This window comes from Phocoena sinus, chromosome 14, assembly GCF_008692025.1.
Source record: "Phocoena sinus isolate mPhoSin1 chromosome 14, mPhoSin1.pri, whole genome shotgun sequence".
Lineage (NCBI taxonomy): Eukaryota > Metazoa > Chordata > Mammalia > Artiodactyla > Phocoenidae > Phocoena > Phocoena sinus.
In genome coordinates this window covers 71,733,936-71,754,566 of record NC_045776.1, presented here as the reverse complement: position 1 = coordinate 71,754,566, position 20,631 = coordinate 71,733,936, and the positions used below count along the sequence as shown (strand labels likewise).

The 20,631-nt window shown below is 43.6% G+C and overlaps 1 protein-coding gene across 3 annotated transcripts in view; it reads left to right on the top strand.

Moving 5' to 3' along the window:
* The window catches only part of SVOP (SV2 related protein), an 89,344-nt gene that overhangs the window by 38,889 nt on the left and 29,824 nt on the right, over positions 1-20,631 (top strand). For all 3 annotated transcript variants that reach the window (XR_004353128.1, XM_032654191.1, XM_032654192.1), the window contains exons 7-10: positions 10,712-10,775; positions 14,143-14,268; positions 16,128-16,256; positions 19,697-19,770. Coding sequence is in view for 2 of the 3 variants with exons in the window: in XM_032654191.1 (XP_032510082.1) it covers positions 10,712-10,775; positions 14,143-14,268; positions 16,128-16,256; positions 19,697-19,770 (393 nt within the window). In the remaining variant the exon portion in view is untranslated. The remainder of the gene's footprint in view (positions 1-10,711; positions 10,776-14,142; positions 14,269-16,127; positions 16,257-19,696; positions 19,771-20,631) is intronic.

The following is a 20,631-nucleotide window of genomic DNA, read 5'->3' as shown; positions in this document are numbered from 1 at the left end:
ACCGTATGCCTCAGCCCTGAAGGGGGAATCCAGGCGATGCATCACAGCATCCACTACAGTCCATTCCCTGGACTCTTTGGATGTGCTCGCATCGTATAATAAGTTCACCCCGTCTGGGAACAGCTCCTCCAGGATTCTGGTTGGTCTTTTCCCTGAAAAGACTTATAAAAGGATGGCTAGTGAGACAACCTACAGTCCACGCTATGGCTTCTGGCCTCATGACTGCAGCCGATGTGTATTATTCTCTGCCCTCTGCCACCTATTCTAGATTCTCCTCACCTTTGGCTAGTACCTCTGCTGATCTAGATGAGGCCCCTTGTTACCATGCCCTTCTCAGGTCATTGCTGCTGCCCGTCCGTTTAACACCAAGACTGGGCAGGGGGATTACCAAGAGATGTCCTGTGTATCACCTAGGTACCCAAGTAGATAACAGTAATCCTACCACCTCCTGATGCTTAGGATCAATTCCTGGGACAGAATGATGACTCTCTTTCATGGCTACTCATTTCTTGACACAAGGAACCCAAAGTCACTAGGTGATAGCTGTTGTTTAAGTTATTGGATTCTTGCTGCGTACCCTGGTGGAAGCATATTCTCTCTGGGAACCAGGACCTCCAGACCCACAGAGCCTAGAAGATGCAGAACGGAGGAAGCACAGACCCCCCGCAAGTGGGTCACTGGGAATGATGGCAATGAAGGCCACTTCTACTTCGACTCTTAGATTTCCAGAACCATGTCTTCTTTCTACACAGCGCCATGTAATAATCATTGATTTAAGGGTATACTGTGTCCTAGAAGTTAGTGCCCCGTCCTCACAGGGTATCATCTCCAAGCTGACACCTCCACGGCACCTACAAAAGGCTGCTCCGTCACTCAGGCCAGCAGCTCCAGGGTGGCATGTTATTGGAAAGGACCAGTGGATTCCATGGTCATATACCCACTGCTGCATCTCCTTTGTTATACATCGGCTCCCTTGGTCCCATGCACTAGGGGATCCTGTGTCAATGGGTCAAATACTTGGAAAGCCCTCAGATGGTAATGCTGCCTGAGACCTTGTGGGCAGGAAAGGCAAACCAATACCCAGAATATGTGCCATTTCCGGTCAAGATGAATCACTGCTTCTTCCCAAATGGAAGATGTCCAATGTAAAAAACTCGCCACCAAGTGACATGGGATGGTTCCATCCTGAGGGCTCCATGTTGGTCTCTGTTGCTGGCAGACTGGCTTTTTGGCAGCAGAAATGGCAAGATTGGCTCTGGTGGGTGAAGATAGGGGTGATGCACCACTGCAGCCCCTGCCCTCCGAGGGTCAACAGCTCAGTGATTGACTTCTTGAGCCTCCGGAGTGTCACGGTTTGGGGAGGCTGGGAGAGGTGATCTCAAAGGAGAATGCTAATACAGAAGCAGGGTGCTTGGGTCATGGGCTCCAAAACCAGGCTACCCTGGCCCTGTCACATAATAGCTGTGCATCCTTAGGCAAGTCATTAAGCCTTTCTACACCTCAGTTTTCTCATCTCTAAAATGGGGATAATAGCATACCTACCCCATGGGTCACTTAGAATGTTAAATGGCAACGCACGTGAAGTGCCCAGGACAGTGGCTAGCAGGCACTCAAAAAATGTGAGCACGCAGCTGACACGTCTGCTGAAGGCTTTGGTAAGAGGCTCAGGCATCAGTGAGATGGACGATGGACTCGGTGTATAATTATGGAAACAACAAATGTGGAGGAAAGGAGATGTGAGAACATGGACTTAACACAGGGACAAATCCAGACTGTCTGCCACTTAGAGGCTCTCAGTTCAACTCCGTCCTTCCCTCCCTTTTTCATTATTGATCTTCCAGGGCTGTGCTCAGTAGGCATTTGTCATGGACTCCTGGATCTGGGATGAGCTTAAAAACCACTGGAGCTTAAAGCAGAGGCCATTAAGCCAAGCCCATTAATCTGGGCTGGCAGGGGCTTGTGGCCAATGTGCTCCACTTCTGGCCTGACTCCACCAATTCCTGTAGTTATAGCCACTGTCCCTTTCATTCATGAGCCATTCATTGACTAGGGGACCATTTTCCCCTCATGCTGGAAGGAATGAGATCACAGAGGTACACATTAAATTCCTTTCCCAGGGATGCTCGGGGAGATGGCAACAGAACAGCCTCCAGACAGCCCCCTGGATTTTCTTTCCATATGACGAAAGGGAAAGGAACCAGGGATTCAGAATGTCCACAGTGATTCTTTTTCAAGATGATGCCATGAGAAGCACTCTTTTCTACGTCCTCTTCTTCCACATTTTCTGGAAATGACATAAAAGGTATAAGAAATAAATCTTGAAGAGTGCTGGAAAGCAAGAAAAAGGTGCTATCAGCAGAACAGAGATTTTGAGGAAACTCTGGAAGACTGTAAGCAGATGGGATTCCAATGGCAGAATAACTAGAGGAGAGAAAAAAAAACATCCCCTAAGACTGTGAAGGGAAGAGATCTTCAGGCAGAGAGTACAGGACACCAGGGAAATAAAATTAAGGACACAGAGCAGCTGGAAGGGCCTTTACCCCCTTACTGATGTCATGAGGGTTCTGAGCTTGCCTACCTGCTCCCTTCCCCCACACCCCAAATGTCTTGCCTCCCCATTTAGCTGTTCATTTACTTAATGCTGCTATAGCCCTTCTGTCTGTTTATTGAGCTATTACTGCATTCCAGGCACATGAGCATTTTAAACCCACAAAACCTTAAGACGTAGATATGATTACCTCCGTTTTACAGGTAAGAAAACTGAGGCTTTAAAGCAGTAACATGTGTAAGGTCACACGGTTAGTAAAAGGAGGGCAAATAAAAACCACGAACAAAATTACAGAAGAGGGACTTGCCTGGTGGTCCAGTGGTTAAGACCCAGCACTTCCATTGCAGGGGGCACGGGTTTGATCCCTGGTTGGGGAGCTAAGATCCCACATGCCGGGTGGTGAGGCCCCCCCCAAAAAAAAATTACAGAAGAAATATTTAGCCACCCAAGAGACTCACTGGTTCCCCAGCACTTTCACGCCAGCTATTTACATAAAAATAATCATGTCTTAATTATGCAAAGCTCTTATCTAGTTATAAAAATGGCTCCCCTAAGTTCATTATTTGGAAACATTTAGTCGAAGATATTTTTTGTGTAATTAAATGTAACTAAGAGTTTCCATTCATTCAGAAGGACTTTACCCAGTTGTGCCACCTCACAAAACCAAGTGAATAAGATTTTGCTATATAATTGTGAAAAGCTCAACAATCACAAGTCCTTATGATGTACTCAGATTTTTAGTATAAATACAAATTATATTATTAAAAATTTTTAATTGAAAAAATGTTTTTCTTTCAGTTTTATTGAGATGGAATTGACATTCAACACTGTATAAGTTTAAGGTGTACAGTGTAATGACATATATCTTGCAAATGATTAACACAGTAAGTTTAGCTAACATCCACCAATTCATATAGAAATTATATTGTTAATAAGGAACCCATCCCTCTGCCCTAATTTTTGCCTTTCTAACTCCTCCTCTCCCTTTATTTCTTCTTTCTTTTCTCTCTTCCCTCAGAGTAGGTGTTCACATTGGTCCTTGGTGATAACAGTAACATTAGTAGTGATGGTGATAATAATAACGTCAGTGGAGGGCTTGCCAGGTGCGGGGCCCATGCTAAGCTCTCTCTTCACACTACCTCTTCTTGTCTATTGGACAACCCTACTATCCCCATTTTACAGCTGAGAAAACTAAGGCTCAGCGATCCTGAGGGATTTGCTTAAGGTCAGATGGTTTTTAAGTGGAATGTAGAGTTACCTTTTGTTGCTTTGTAACAAACCGCCCCAACACTTATGGCTTAAAATGGTAACAATTTATTTAACTTATGATACTGCAGTTTGGCCATTTGCTTGTTCTGGTCTCTGCAGGGCTTTTACTCTTGTGTCTTTTGTCTGCTGGTGAGTTGGATGGGGACTGGCTAGGCTACTATCGCCACAGCTGACTCACCTCCGCTCCGCAAGCCTCTCACCTGCCTTCCCCTTTGGTAACCATCAGGTTTTTTTCTATGTCTCTGAGTCTGTTTTTGTTTCGTATATAAGTTCATTTGCACCTTTTTCTTTGTTGTTTTTTTTTTTTTGCGGTATGTGGGCCTCTCACTGTTGTGGCCTCTCCCGTTGCGGAGCACAGGCTCCGGACGCGCAGGCTCAGCGGCCATGGCTCACGGGCCCAGCCGCTCCGCGGCATGTGGGATCCTCCAGGATCGGGGCACGAACCCGTGTCCCTTGAGTCGGCAGGCGGACTCTCAACCACTGCGCCACCAGGGAAGCCCTGCACCTTTTTTTAAAATGCCACATATAAGCGATATCGTATGATATTTGTCTTTCTTTGTCTGACTCATTTCACTTTGTATGGTAATCTCTAGGTCCATCCATGCTGCTGTAGATGGCATTGTTTCATTCTTTTTTATGACTGAGTAATATTCTATTGTATAAATATATCACATCTTCTTTATCCATTCCTCTGTCGGTGGACATTTAGGTTGCTTCCATGTCTTGGCTATTGTAAATAGTGATGCAATGAACACTGGGGTGTATGTATCTTTTTGAATTATGGTTTTCTCTGGGTATATGCCCAGGAGCGTGATTGAAGGATCATAGGGTACCTTTATTTTTAGTTTTTTGAGGAACCTCCATGCTGTTCTCCATAGTGGCTGTACCAGTTTACATTCCCACAAGAAGGAAGAGACTTTAATCCAAGCAAAAGAGTTAAATGTAACTTTATCATTACAAGCAGTACATTTTTGTTTTAGAAAATGCAAATAGGCACCGAAAAATAATAATCACCTCTAATTGTACATACTGCCTCACAAAAAATATACAAGACACAGGTTGGCACCAGGGCAGATGGTTTATTATTTCCAGTAGAGGGTGCTGTGTATTTCAGGAGAAATGCAACTTACCTTTGAGATGGAAGCCTGCCCTACCTGGCATCCTACCAGTGAGTGTTTTAGCCGCTCTTAAAGATGAATACCCCAGGTAGCTGCCCACCTGTTCTGCCTTGAGACCTGTCTCAGAAGTTGCTTCAGATTGGTGTCTAGAATAAGCTGGTTCACAAATCTGTCCTTGGCGCTGCTCTGTCCCCCAAAGACCAAGCAGAAATGCCAGACGGAGATCACAGGTCATTTCCTTCCCAGGCATGTGATCCAAATGGCAAATCTCTAACTGCCAAGTGCTGTAAATGCGATTATTTGCAGTGGGGAGTTGTTTGTGCCCGTATCGGCTGCTTCTTGGCCTTGCTAATTTCACTGCTTATTCTTCAGCTCTTCAGCATGATTGTAATAATCCCCATACTTTGGGTGAAGCTCAAGTGACTCTTTCCCATCATGAACTGCTATAAATAATGGCCAAACGTGGGGCACAACAATTACAGGAAAAGATGTTCCTTGTGGCATAGGTTGCAAAAACAAGAAGTTGAAAACGATCTAAGTATTAATTAATAGGGTCACGGCTATTAAAAAATAATCTGGTAGCGCTACATAGATTACTATGGAAAGATTTCCAGACTGTCTTATCAGGAGCAGATCCTGACACAGAAATTCAAAAGCAAGGAGTTTCCTGTGGGAGACACTGCAACACATTCTCCAAATTGTCCCGTTCGAGGGACGAGGCAACTGTCATTTGTTAAGAGCTGCTCCTGGGAAGTTTAAATTCCTTGGCACTTCTGGTCTGCCACATGGGTTGGCAAAGCAAGCTTTAATGACCAGAGAAAGCGCTCAGGGAAGAGGTGCAAGTGCTGGCACTGGGAAGGTGGACTGGCATAGCCAGAGGTGGTGAGAATCGGGGCATTTGTATGGGTGGAGCACTGGCAGTATGCTGCATGTGTGAGCAGAAGGGAAGGAAGGAAGGGAGGGAGGGAGGGAGGGGGAGGGGAGGGGAGAGAGGGAGGGAGGGGGGAGGAGGGAGGGGGGAGGGAGGGAGGGGAGAGAGGGGGGAGGGGAGGAGGGAGGGAGGAGGGAGAGAGGGGAGGGAGGGAGGGGGAGGGGAGGAGGGGGAGGGAGGGAGGGGGAGAGGGGAAGGGAAGGGAAAAAAGAGAAAGATACTATGTTGTTTAAATTTATTATTACTGTTATTATTATATAATTAATTCCAGCATATATTCCCCGTACTGTACATTTCATACCTGTGACCCATTTATTTTGCAGCTCAAGTTTGTGCCTCTTCACGTCCTTCACCTAATTCTCTGCTCGCCTCCCCTCCCCACGGCCGCAGGAACCACCTGTCTATTCTCTGTACTGTATCTGTGACTCTGTTTCTGTCTTGTTATGTTTGTTCATTTGTTTTGGTGTTTAGATTCCACATGTGAGTGGATTCATACAGCATTTGTCTTTCTCTGTCTGACTTATTTCTCTCAGCATAACACGCTCTAGGTTCATCCATGTTGTCGCAAATGGCAAGATTTCATTCTTTTTTGTGGTTGATATTCTATTGTGTATATATATATATAGAGAGAGAGAGAGATATAAATGCCACATCTTCTTTATCCATTTATCTGTTGATGGACACTTAGGTTGCTTCCACATCTTGGCTACTGTAAATAATGCTGCAATGAACATAGGGGTGTACATGTCTTTTCGAATTAGTGTTTTTATTTTCTTCAGATGAATACCCAGGAGTGGAATTGCTGGCATATGGTGGTTCTATTTTTAATTTTTTGAGGCACCTCCATACTGTTTTCCGTAGTGGCTGCACCAATTTACATTCCTACCAACAGTGCACGAGGGTTCTCTTTTCCCACATCCTTGCCAACGCTTATTCCTTGTCTTTTTGATGATGGCCATTCTGACAGGTGTGAGGTGATAGCTCACTGTGGTTTTGATTTGCATTTCCCTGATGATTTGTGATGCTGAACATCTTTTCATGCACCTGTTGCCATCTGTTATGTCTTCTTTGGAAAAATGTCTGTTCAGTTTTAAATTTATATATTCATTTACATAGAAAAGGGGCTGGAAGGTTGCAAAGCAAACTGCTATTAGTCATGGCTTTGGGGAAGGGGAATGGAAGCAGGGGTAAGGAGGAAGAGGAAAATTCATCATACACTCTGTCTTCTTGCATATTGCTAAATTATTTACAATGAGAATGCATTCATGTACTAATTCTGTGCCTAAAAAAGAAAAAAAGACCGCATGTTGTAAGTTCATTATAAAAACAAATCCTTGACATCTAAGGACAGGATTAGCTTTGCCCCTAGAATACGCTACTGCACATTTTTTTCATGGTTAGTAATTTGATTTTAATTTGGTGGGGAAAATGTAAACACGCTTCCTATTTTATTATCAGTATTGATGTTTTTAAAATAATATAAGCACACCATTTGGAGAAGAGAGTAAAATTTCCGAGTCATTCATGGTAATCGCTGTAATCTTTTACAACCACTGCAACTGGTCTCCATTCTCAGAGCTGAGTGAATGAAATTCCTCATGGTTTTTGTTGAGAGAGGCACTTGTAGGACTATACATTGGAACAACTTTTTAGGAAGCACTTTGATGATATATATCAAAAGCCTTAAAATGTGTACCCTTTGACTCAAATTCTTTTACAGGAATATACCCTAAGGAAACCACATGCAAACAGAGATTTAAGACGAAGGATGCTTATTGAAGTATTGTTTATAATTGTGAAACCACCTAAATAGGGAAGCGAGTGATGGGCTGCATAATATAGACAGACCTAGGTTAAAATTTTGGCTCTTCTACTGACCAACTTACCAGCTACGTGATCCTGGTCAAATAACAACTTATCTGACACAGATATAAAGATGAAAATAGGGATTAAAGATAGACACACACAATGGGAATTATAATTACCTACCCCATTGACTTGCAGCATTTATTGAGTGAGATAATTCATGTAAAATATCTAGAAGAATGTTTGGGCACATAGTAGATCCTCAATAAAAGGTAGCTATTATTAAGGAAAATATGGTTCATGAATATGATAGAATATATGTATAAGAGGATTTAAAATGGCATGGAAATACTATTTATAAAGTCAATAAAAATAGGGTTCAAAATTCTTGAATATGATCTCAGATAGGGGTTCAAACAGAGAGAAAGAGAGAGATGAAGAAAAGAGAGAGAGAAAGAGAGAGACAGAACACCAAAACAGAGAGAGAGGATTTACTAAAACGCACTGCGAAGTAAGACTAAATGACATTGACTTTTTCTCCATGCTTTTCTCTACATAGAATATATCTGAACTACTAAAGCCCTAGCTATCCCTCTGAGGCTCCTGAGAATTCTTCCTTCTCTGGACAGAGGCATCTTTTATCATAACCCTAAGAAAGACTTTTACCAGTGATAGAACTATTTCTAGATCTTAATGGTATTGCTGAGGCCAACATTTAAAAAGATAGATGCTTTGCAAGGAAAGGTGTCATGGGTTGGGTTTCATAGAAGCAGACAGACTGAGGCAGAGATTTTTGTACAGGTAATTTATTCAGGGAATGCTCTCAGGAGGATCCGGTAAAGGAGTGAAAGAGGCAAGAAAGGTGAAGGGAAGAAATTAAGGATGTGGTTTCAGGTGACATCTAGACTCAGCTTGATCCCGTAGGGAGCTGAAGTATTCATTGTCTCATAGGGTCTGTCCCATCTTGAGGCAGGGAATGAGCCTTTTGTACCCAACACTAGTCTTCAGCCTGCCCTGGAGAGAAAGGGCATAACTCCCAGATATCTCTGTGGTGAGGCAACTCCAATTACTCAAAAGCAATCCTAAGAGAGGGTTGCAGGTATGAGCTGTTAGAAGCAGCATCAGATAGATGGGCCCCATGATCTAGTAAAGGGATCCCAGGAGATCTAGATACACCATCTGCCTCAAAAGGGTTAATGGAAATAAGCCTCCCTCTACCCCTCCTCCCTTATGAGGAGCCAGGAGAGTAAGTAACATGAGGTCATCTAGTAGCTCGGTTGTCTGGCTTAGGTGGGAGATGAGGGGAAAGAGAAGGGCTTATCTCCCTAGCACAATGGAAGGGAGCATGGGGAGTAGTTTAGAAGTTTCCTTTTCTTCCAAGCATGCCCATTAGCTGAGCAAGTGAAAGGGAGGGGAGGAGGATGTGGAGGTAGATGGAGGAGGCAGCCAATATGGTTGCGACATTGGTTACACTGAGTAAACAAGTGAATTGATGGAGCAGATGGGAAATATTTTGAGGATAATGAGACACGGAATTCTCAATGTTGGAAAAGAAAATTGCAAAAAATGGAACTTTAAAGGTTAGAAAGAATCCTAAAGTGTTGGACTGGTACTGAAAGTATCAGTATGAACTCATTGTTTTTAAAAATACATGTACACAGGTATTGAAATAGATATAGATGTATGGTGTGCATGTGGGAAGAGAGAGAGAGCGAGAAATAGAGACACCCAGAGAAAGGATGGATGAATAGATGATAGATAGATAGATAGATAGATAGATGGATGATAGATCTCTTAGCTGTGTCCACTGGGAGGGCCTAGAAGCAATGGGAACCCCCATAGCAATGAGCACACTGAACACTCAGATCTTGGTTTCTAAACACCATCTTCTGCCAAAAGGAACCAGGACTTCTTAGAAAAATGACTGACCCCATGGTTGGGGCAAAGAAAGTACTAGATGAGCCTGGACATCTTTCTGTACAAGAAAGTAAGAAAGAGCTCAAGGAATGATGGAGACATGTCAAAAAGACATAGGAATCATCTTGAAAGGGCTTCCACTGACCAGATCTGGGACAGGCTGAGCGTGAAAATAATAAAGGCAGTAATGGATTACAACCCATTGAATAAAACAGGAATCCGCAAGTCCATACTGATGAAATGAATGGATAGGTGGGTAGGTAGGTAGATGAGACAGGAGAAAAGAAAGATCTTCCTTACAGAAGAATGTCAACCAATAAATGTAGAAGAAGTTATGGAAATAATAAATACAGTTTGCCATCATAGTGGTGGTTGATTCAGGCAGAAATAGTCAAAAGATGGAATGCTAAAGCTGGTGAGTAGAGGTTCTATGGGAAGCAGGATATTGACATAATCTCTGAATGTTCCCCCTTAAAGTACTTCTTAATCACAAATGGAAAATTTATAACTTTAGGATGGAAATATCTATCAGAAAACTTGACCTGGTGATGAAAGTTAATATCACCAATGATGGGACTACTTGACGTCATGTCCCCAGTGTGAGGCACTGGGAAGAGTTCAGCACCATTTCTGTGAGGTTCTTGCCAAGAAGACATGGGCTGAGTCTAGTCACAGGGAGACATCAGGACCCGGGATGAGAGGCATCCTGCCGTATGAAAGGCCTCTACTCCAAGACTATTCAGGACTTGAGTGATGGGGAAAATCTAAGGAACGGTTCTAGATTGAAGTTGCCCATCATCCCACCACTCTTTTTTCACCTACATTTATTGGGTTTTGGGGAATGCTCAATGATAGTAGGTACTAAATTTGAGAATCATATGGGGTGACGGGGGGGAGTTGGTTAAAAATGCTGATGCCAGGACCCCACCCCTGAGAGTCTGTTTCTGAAGGTCTGGTATGGACCCTGGGGATATGCATATTTAGCCATCATCCCCAGAAATCCTGACGTAAGTGGTCCACAGACCACCCTTGGAGGAAAGTTGGCCGAGAAATTCAGAAAACCATAGCGATCTTCCCACTCAGTCCCGACCTTAACGCCCTTTCTGTCTTTTGCATTCCCAGGGTGACGCTGTATGCTGAGTTCCTTCCCATGAAAGCCAGAGCTAAGTGTATTTTGCTGATTGAGGTAAGGAGGATGGTCTGGGATTCTGGATATTACTCAGTCTCTGAGCAGGAGATTCCCAGGTTTCTTGAGCCATAGGACAAGGAAAAGGAGTTTAAGAAAAATATAACAGATCCATTATGCAAGGATTTAAATGGATCATTTATGTTGATTTCAACATGGTTGTTTTGCAACATGGATAAATTCTTCCATTGACAAGAAATTCAATCTACTACCCCTGAAAAAAATGGTAGCAGGCAGGTAGTATGTCCTTCCTGAACTAGAAATGACTTTTATCTGAAAGTTGGTGCTGAACATTGTAGCTTGAGTAGACCAAACTCCTGCCCCCCCCCCCACCAGATTGACTCGTGTCTTGTGTGAGATCGATATCCATGGCCACGTCTGTGGCCAGTAGGCTGCCTTAAAACTCTCTTGGAGCATCCAGTCCCTCTCAAGCCCTCCCTCTGCCAGGGTCCTGTGACCCATTTTCCAACCATGATCTGGAAGATCTCAGGGCAAATACATAGCTGCCCAACAGCCCTCCTCCATGCAGTGGCAGTATTATTTGTCCCTGCTGGACACTTAGGTCCACAGTCACGACTGTCCCTAATCACCATGATTACATGACAATATTGATCACACTGATCCACAGCCCAACTTAACCATCCTGACTGTGTCTACCCCTGACCAATCAGGGTGGTAGTCAGCTGGTCCACACTGGTATGGATGAACCAGTTTAATATTGAAATGCATCTGCCAGATGATCCTGAACCCTGACTGGCCCTCATTGCCTGACACCCTGTCCTTTCTAAGGACGCCCTAGAGCGCCCCATGATGCAGCAACTAAAGTCTGGTGAGTGTTGGGGGAGGTGTGTGACCAGGGTTCATTCTGATTGGCCAATACTGTATGGTGTACACTCTGATTGGTCAGTTTATAAATTGTTAGCCATTTTGACTGTCCCTCTGGTTGTCAGCAGTTGAAATGGACTGTGGTTACTTTAAGCGAAAGGGGATTTAGGAAGGCTCTTGGGGGCTCCCGGATGGAGAAGATGAAGGACGATGTTTTGGAATGGACAACGGTTGTAGACTCAAAGTTGCAGCAGGAAACAACATACTCACATTAGGATAATTTGAAGAGGGTTTCTTTTCTTTTCTTTTTTTTTAAATTTAATTTTATTTTTTATACAGCAGGTTCTTATTAGTTATCTATTTTATACATATTAGTGTATATATGTCAATCCCAATCTCCCAATTCATCCCCCCACCACCACCTCCGATTTCCCCCCTTGGTGTCCGTACGTTTGTTCTCTATATCTGTGTCTCTATTTCTGCCTTGCAAACCGGTTCATCTGTAGCATTTTTCTAGATTTCACATGTATGCGTTAATATATGATATTTGTTTTTCTCTTTCTGACTTACTTCACTCTGTATGACAGTCTCTAGGTCCATTCACGTCTCTACAAATGACCCAACTTTATTCCTTTTTATGGCTGAGTAATATTCCATTGTATATATGTGACACATCTTCTTATCCATTCGTCTGTCGATGGGCATTTAGGTTGCTTCCATGACCTGGCTATTGTAAATAGTGCTGCAATGAACATTGGGGTGCATGTGTCTTTTTGAATTATGGTTTTCTCTGGGTATATGCCCAGTAGTGGGATTGCTGGGTCATATGGTAATTCTATGTTTAGTTTTTTAAGGAACCTCCATACTGTTCTCCATAGTGGCTGTATCAATTTACATTCCCACCAACAGTCAAGAGGGTTCCCTTTTCTCCACACCCTCTCCAGCATTTGTTGTTTGTACATTTTCTGATGATGCCCATTCTAACCAGTGTGAGGTGATACCTCATTGTAGTTTTGATTTGCATTTCTCTAATAATTAGTGATGTTGAGCAGCTTTTCATGTGCTTCTTGGCCATCTGTATATCTTCTTTGGAGAAATGTCTATTTAGGTCTTCTGCCCATTTTTTGACTGGGTTGGTTGTTTTTATAATATTGAGGTGCATGAGCTGTTTATATATTTTGGAGATTAATCCTTTGTCCGTTGATTTGTTTGCAAATATTTTCTCCCATTCTGAGGGTTGTCTTTTCGTCTTGTTTATAGTTTCCTTTGCAGTTTATAGTTTGCTTAAAAGCAAAAGCTTTTAAGTTTCATGAGGTCCCATTTGTTTATTTTTGTTTTTATTTCCATTATTCTAGGAGGTGGGTCAAAAAAGATATTTCTGTGATTTATGTCAAAGAGTGTTCTTCCTATGTTTTCCTCTAAGAGTTTTATAGTGTCCAGTCTTACATTTAGGTGTTTAATCCATTTTGAGTTTACTTGTGTGTATGGTGTTAGGGAGTGTTCTAATTTCATTCTTTTACATGTAGCTGTCCAGTTTTCCCAACACCACTTACTGAAGAGACTGTCTTTTCTCCATTGTATATCCTTGCCTCCTTTGTCAGAGATTAGTTAACCATAGGTGCGTGGCTTTATCTCAGGTTTTTCTATACTGTTCTGTTGATCTATATTTCTGTTTTTGTGCCAGTACCATATTGTCTTGATGACTGTAGCTTTGTAGTATAGTCTGAAGTCAGGGAGTCTGATTCCTCCAGCTCCATTATTTTTTTCCCTCAAGATTGCTTTGGCTGAAGAGGGTTTCATAAAGGGACTATTTACAAGGTCCCTGAAGGGGCAAAGGGAGAGAGTAATTAGCAGCCCAGAGAGAGAGAGAGAGAGAGAGAGAGAAAGAGAGAGTTGCATGGCAAAGGCTCTTGGAAAGGAGCTGTGACCTTCAGCTAAGGGATGCAGCCAGCGCATGACCACCCTGCAGAGAAGGAGCCAGAGGAATAAGCACCCGAATCCCTCTTTCCTCCCCATCTCCTGTGTGGCTCCCCATTGGCTGCACCCAATGTGAAACCAGAGGACAGGGGGACTGTGGATGCAGTCCATACAAGGAGCAAGGTGGAAAAGGATGGAATGTGATTCAGAGAAACAGACAGAAGATATTCAGCCCCACAGGGGAGAGACAATTCTGATAAAGGATACCGGGGCACTATTGGGCAAGGGAGATGGATGTGAGTAGACAAAAACCAATGTGTCCACTACTCTACTGGCCTCACACAATATTGATCATATTGATCTCCTTAACCAGAGCTGCCACATTGCACACTCCAGTGGGCACCATGCAAATATCATACAGTGTGGATGGTACCCTCAGGAGATAGACAACATGGAGGCCCTGGCCCAACCATATGAACCACAGGAAAAGTGATGGCCATTCTGACTTTCCTGACCCCCAAGGACCCCCTTACCAACATGGATAACATTGTCTCCAATGATCCTGAAATTGCTCACTGTGTTGACCAATGCTGCCCCATTACTGACGCCCATTCTCCCATGCCAGGTGTTCTGGGCCATCGGGACAGTGTTCGAGGTTGTCCTGGCTGTGTTTGTGATGCCCAGCCTGGGCTGGCGTTGGCTGCTCATCCTCTCGGCTGTCCCACTCCTCCTCTTTGCTGTTCTGTGTTTTGTAGGTATCCTTTAAGACATCTCAGCCTTTGTTACTTGGTCTCCTGCCGTTCATTATATTTTGGTGGGGAGGGTGTGGAGGAGGGTACCAAAGCCACTTTTAAGATTATTTCTTTGAATCAGGAAATGAGACAAAGGTACAGGGCCTGGGGTGGGCCCAGTATGGGGTGTTGGGTTTCCTCTAGGCAGACACTGCTGGGATATTCTTGAGGGAGATATCAAGGGGATGGGGGATACCTTGCTCCCTCTCCCTGCACTACAAGAGCTACACTTAAGGTGAGTGTATTTGGAATAGTTGCGATTCTTAAGTTGCAAGTGACAAAACCCAGTTCAAACTGGCTTGAGTGAAAGAGACATATGATAGAATATTAAATATCTGGCTTCAGGCATGGCTGGGTCCAAGGGCTCAAATGATCCCGCCGTCTCATCTCTGCATAAACTCCCCCCCACACACAGCGAGATCAGACCACACGTTTATCATTTCATGTGAAGACCACATCCATGAAATGCTTTACAGCCAGTGGGCCCCAGAATAAGCCTGTAGGGAGGTAGGTCTCATCTATGATAAATAACATAATAATTACTGGTAATGACAATAGGTATTAATAATTACTTAGCATAACAGTGTAGCAGGCCCTATGCCAGGCTCTTTATATGCATTATCATATTTATTCCTCCCAATAACCACAGGAGGTAGGACTATGATGAACCCCTATATTAGTTAGCATGATACCAGCTGCTGTAACAAATAAAGCCTACACATTCAGTAACTTAACACAATAGGAGTTTATTTCTCATTCACAGAACAGTCCAGAATGGGTGCTTCCATTTGACAGGTGTGATTCTGGGCCCAGAGTTCCTTCCAGTTTGTACCTCTGCCACTGTCTAGGGCTTTGGAATCTTCTACATGTAGACTGAAGAAGGGCAGGTAGAGATGTATACTTAAATAACTTGGCCAGGAATATTCTGCTCTCGTGCCATTGGTGAAAGCATGTCACGTGGCCATGCCTAGATGCCTAGGTGCTGGGAAATGTAGTTTCTGGCTGGGCAGCCACATCCAAGGACAACTCTATGCTATGGAAAGGGAAGCACGAATTTTACTGGATGCTAGCAATCTCTGCTATATTCTCATTTTACTGATGAGGAAACTGAGGCCCAGAAAGGTTGATTGACTTGTCAAAAGACACACAGCAAATAAACAACAGAACTCATTTGAACCAAATCTTCTGACTCCAAGTCTCATACTCTCTCATTTCACAGATTGCTGTTGCTTTGTTTTACGGAGAGATGTCTATCTAGTCACTTGGGGTTGGGACTCTAGTAGGCCTAAAGGTCCTTCTGATTTCTTTCTGTCTCTTAGACTGAGTTTGCAAGACGATGCTAAACACAGGCGAGGTGTAGTTTCTTGAGAGATGGGGATGATGATGATGATGGTGAGAGTGGTGGACTGTTTTTCTTTTTTGGTGGCAGTCTTAATTTAGTTCAACTGTCACCTGCAACTCAGCAGCACCAAATTACAGTAATAGCAACGGCAACACGAACAGATATATTAACCCATTCCGGGCACTGTGCTAAGCACTTTGTTTGGATTATCCCATTGAATCCTCTCAACAACCCTAAGAGGGAGGATCTATTATTATCCCCATTTTATGGATGAGGAAATGGAGGCACAGAGAGGTCAAGTTATTGCTCAAGGTCACAGAGCCATTATAATCAATGGCAGTGCCAGGATTTGAAGGCAGGCTTCTGGCCCCAGAGCCTCCGGCCTTAAGGACTCCACACACACATGAGAGTGTATGGCTGTGACCGAGCATTCTGTTCTGCCCTAACTGGCCACATCTCGGTCTCCTGTCCTCATAGTGGCTGCCAGAGAGCGCAAGGTATGATGTGCTGTCCGGAAACCAGGAAAAGGCCATCGCCACCTTAAAGAGGATAGCCACAGAAAACGGAGCCCCCATGCCTCTGGGGAAACTCATCATCTCCAGACAGGTCAGTGCCTGGCGGACTGACTGCATGTTGCTGCACGTGCTGGGAGCATGTGTATGTGAGTGGGTGAGGGGTGCAGTGGGCAAGATCTGCAAAGGGAATTTGGCAACTTCAGCCTGTGTACTTTCACTGCCAAGTCCTAAAAGTACCACCTGGAGAAGTGATTAGATAAATGTAATATAATGTCCCATAATGGGTCCCGTAACTACTCCTGCTTCAGTTTCATCTTTCAGCACCCATGAAGTCTGATTAGCAAATGTGATTGATTGGCAAAGGCTTGACAGTAAAATCACATTAGGAAGTGCCACAACAGACTTAGATCCAAGACACCAAACCGCCCCTGTGTAGACATCCTTAATGCGTGGTGCATCACTCCCCAGGCAACACCATCAGGGAATCCACCACACTACAAATTGATGAGCACTTACTGCAGGTGCAAGTGGGGAGAAGGGAGCCAGATTAAAGGCTGCAGTCCCTGCCCTCAAGAATCAAGCATGTGGGGCTTCCCTGGTGGCGCAGTGGTTGAGAATCTGCCTGCCAATGCAGGGGACGCGGGTTCAAGCCCTGGTCTGGGAAGATCCCACATGCCGCGGAGCAGCTGGGCCCGTGAGCCACAACTACTGAGCCTGTGCGTCTGGAGCCTGTGCTCCGCAACGAGAGGCCACAACAGTGAGAGGCCCCCGCACTGCGATGAAGAGTGGCCCCTGCTTGCCACAACTAGAGAAAGCCCTCTCACAGAAACGAAGACCCAACACAGCCAAAAATAAATAAATAAATTAAAAAAAAAAAAAAAAAGAATCAAGCATGTGGCTTAGAGAAACATCACAAATACCCTTAAGCAAACAACAGACCCTACAAGGAAATTATTATTATTATTTATACATTTATTTATTTATTTTTGGCTGCATTGGGTCTTTGTTGCTGCAGCGGGCTTTCTCTAGTTGTGACGAGCGGAGGCTACTCTTCGTTGTGATGTGCGGGCTTCTCATTGCGGTGGCTTCTCTTGCTGTGGAGCACAGGCTCTAGGCCTGCAGGCTTCCGTAGTTGTGGCACACAGGCTCAGTAGCTGTGACGCACAGGCTTAGTTGCTCCGCGGCATGTGGGATCTTCCCAGACCAGGGCTTGAACCCATGTCTCCTGCATTGGCAGGAGGATTCTTAACCACCGCGCCACTGGGGAAGCCCTATTTTTTTAAAATAATATCATTTTTCTGACTGTTTCTATATTAGGCAAAAAGAACTGAATGGAATTTCACCAGATTGAGAGGAAGTGCTAGGCAGGGTCTGACAACATAGAAACCAGGAGACATACCCCAAATTTGCTTTGGGAAGCACAGGGTTGGGGTAGGGGGCATCCCAGAGAGTCTGGGGTGCAGGAGGCTCATTTAGTTGCCTTTGGGGAGGGACTGCATTCTCCCCTGTCCCTCCTGTGGGAAGATGCTCTGGATGGAGAAAGTATACAGTGATTTCAAATGTGTGTTGCAAAGTGACAGTGGCAAGGCTGGATGCTCCAGTTGTGGGCTTCTCTTTGGAAAGGGGCTGCTGCCGCAGGGGCCTCTCTGTGTTCCAGGGTGCCCGGCAGCGGGGCCTGTTTTTGTTTTTTTGTTTTTTTTTATGGAGGTCACTGGGGCAGGTGCGTAGCTGATGCAGCCAGGAGCAGCCAGACCCAGAGAGAGAGTTCTCTCAGGTCCAGGAAGGCTCCAAGAAGGTGGTGAATCCCCCATCACCAAAAAGAGAAGAGAAGGATTTTCCAGAAAGCAGACCAATTCTCCAAAAGCCAATTTTTCTTGCCAATGTATCAGTTTACCAAAAACGTGTTGTTTTTTTTTTTTTTTTTTTTTTTTTTATAATTTTATTTTTATACAATTTGGAATACTGTGCATTTTTAATTAATTAATTTATTTATGGCTGTGTTGGGTCTTCGTTTCCGTGCGAGAGCATTCTCTAGTTGTGGCAAGCGGGGGCCCCTCTTCATCGCTGTGCGCGGGCCTCTCACTATCGTGGCCTCTCTTGTTGCGGAGCACAGGCTCCAGACGCGCAGGCTCAGTAGTTGTGGCTCACGGGCCTAGTTGCTCCGCGGCATGTGGGGTCCTCCCAGACCAGGGCTCGAACCCGTGTCCCCTGCATTAGCAGGCAGATTCTCAACCACTGCGCCACCAGGGAAGCCCCAAAAACGTGTTTTAAGGATTATTCTTTTTGAATATATTTAGTAAATAGGGAGAGATTTTTCCTATGTATATACTAATACATATATTAACACATAGGAATATATTTTTCCTGTGTTTATATTAATACATATAATATATTCCTCTAACTATATTAATGAATTCATTCTTAAGTATATTAATGAATGAATCTATTCTAAAATATAGTCAATAAATACAAACATGCTCAAATATATTCAATAAGCATATTGAGTATTGTCTTTCTATTCAAGAATGTATTACAAAATATTTTTATTCACAAAGACAATATTCATGGGTAGATTAAACCACCTATAACCCATAATCCTTTTTAAAAAAGCTTTTAGCATGTTTAAATAAGTGAGCACTTCTCAAACTGCTAAGAGTAATATGTTCATTAAATAAATCTAAGAAGATAATCCATAGAATATAGATTCTATGAATATATTTTTAAATTATTTTTCTTGTTGATGCTTTTAAAAAAATTTTTTATTGGAGTATAATGGATTTACAACGTTGTGTTAGTTTCAGGTGTACAGCAAACTGACTCAGTTATACATATACATATATACACTATTTTTTAGATTCTTTTCCCATATAGGCCATTACAGAGTATTGAGTAGAGTTCCCTGTGCTATATAGTAGGTCCTTATTAGTTATCTATTTTATATATAGTAGTGTGTATATGTCAATCCCAATCTCCCGATTTATCCCTCCCCTGCCAGAATATATGTTTTAAAATAGAACATTGTAAAGCAAAGATTTGATAAATTAGTAAATTATATAAAATTGGCAAGTGAGTCATTTAGCTAATTGGTCTTTTGGCAAGTTGGCTTTTGGTGAATTGATTTTCAGCACATTAATTTCTGTCACCTTGACCTAGAGCTGGCTTTGGGTGGGGAGGGTGTGAAATGGCGGGAGGCATCTTGGACTGGTTGTTTGCTCCCTGGTCCATGGGATCGCCCAAGAGGCCTCAGAGGGGCCAAGCCTGAGGGGCCTGCTTCCCAGCTCCAGGATTCCAGGTTGGGGTTGGGTGTGGAATGTCTCCATCTCTGGACATGGCTGAGTCCTGGCTGAAGGCCTCCCTGGGCTGGGGGGCGCTGAGTGCCGTGGATCTGAGTCCCGGGTTCTCGGAACCTGAGTGTCCTACCCACCAGAAACCTCCCTCCCAGCCTCGGGTGTCCACTGGTCTCAGGCTACCAACCTGTGCCCACACATCCGCAGGGGAGGAGAGTAAATGGTGTTCTTTGTCTTGAAACAGGAAGACCGAGGCAAAATGAGGGACCTCTTCACACCCCATTTTAGATGGACAACCTTGCTGCTGTGGTTTATATGGTAAGAGCTGTTTGTTGATTCTCGGGTCCCCCTCCTCTGCGCCCTGTTTTGGGTTTTAACTTGGAGGACAGAGAACTCTTCCATCTTGAGCAGCATTTGCAAAACTGAGCATCACTTTCCTCACTTCTGTGTTATCCTGTTATTATTATTTTCTTAGCCTTTTTTTTATTATTTTCTATACTATTATTTTCTTAGCCTTTTAAAAAATTTGACTCACTTTTTCTCAGATAAATGTCTTTTAAAGGGAAACTCTGTATACCTGCTTTAAGGAAAAATTTTAATTGCAGGCCATAGACAGAAGTCGCTTTAATTAATTAATTCTTATTGAAGTATAGTTGCTTTACAATGTTGTGTTAATTTCTGCTGTACAGCAAAGTGACTCAGTTATACATATATATACATTCTTTTTCATATTCTTTTCCATTATGATTTATCCCAGGACATTGAATATAGTTCCCTGTATTACACAGTAGGACCTGGCTGTCCATTGATTCTATATGTCATAATTTGCATCTACTAACCCCAAACTCGCAGTCCATCCCTCCCCCAGAACTCACCTTTAAAGATAAAAAAGTGGCCCTCCCTAGCCTCGGGTTCTGTGTTCATGGATTCAACCAAACCACAGATGGAAAAAAAAAAAAAAAAATTCCAGGAAGTTCTAAAAAGCAAAACTTGAATTTGCTGTGCACCAGCAACTATTCACATAGCACTTACACTGTGTTAGGTATTATAAGTAATCTAGAGATGATTTAAACTATATGGGAGGATTGTGTAGGTTATATGCAAATACTATGCCATTTTATATGAGGGACTTGAGCATCCATGGATTTTGGTATCCACAGGGGGTGCTGGAACCCGTCC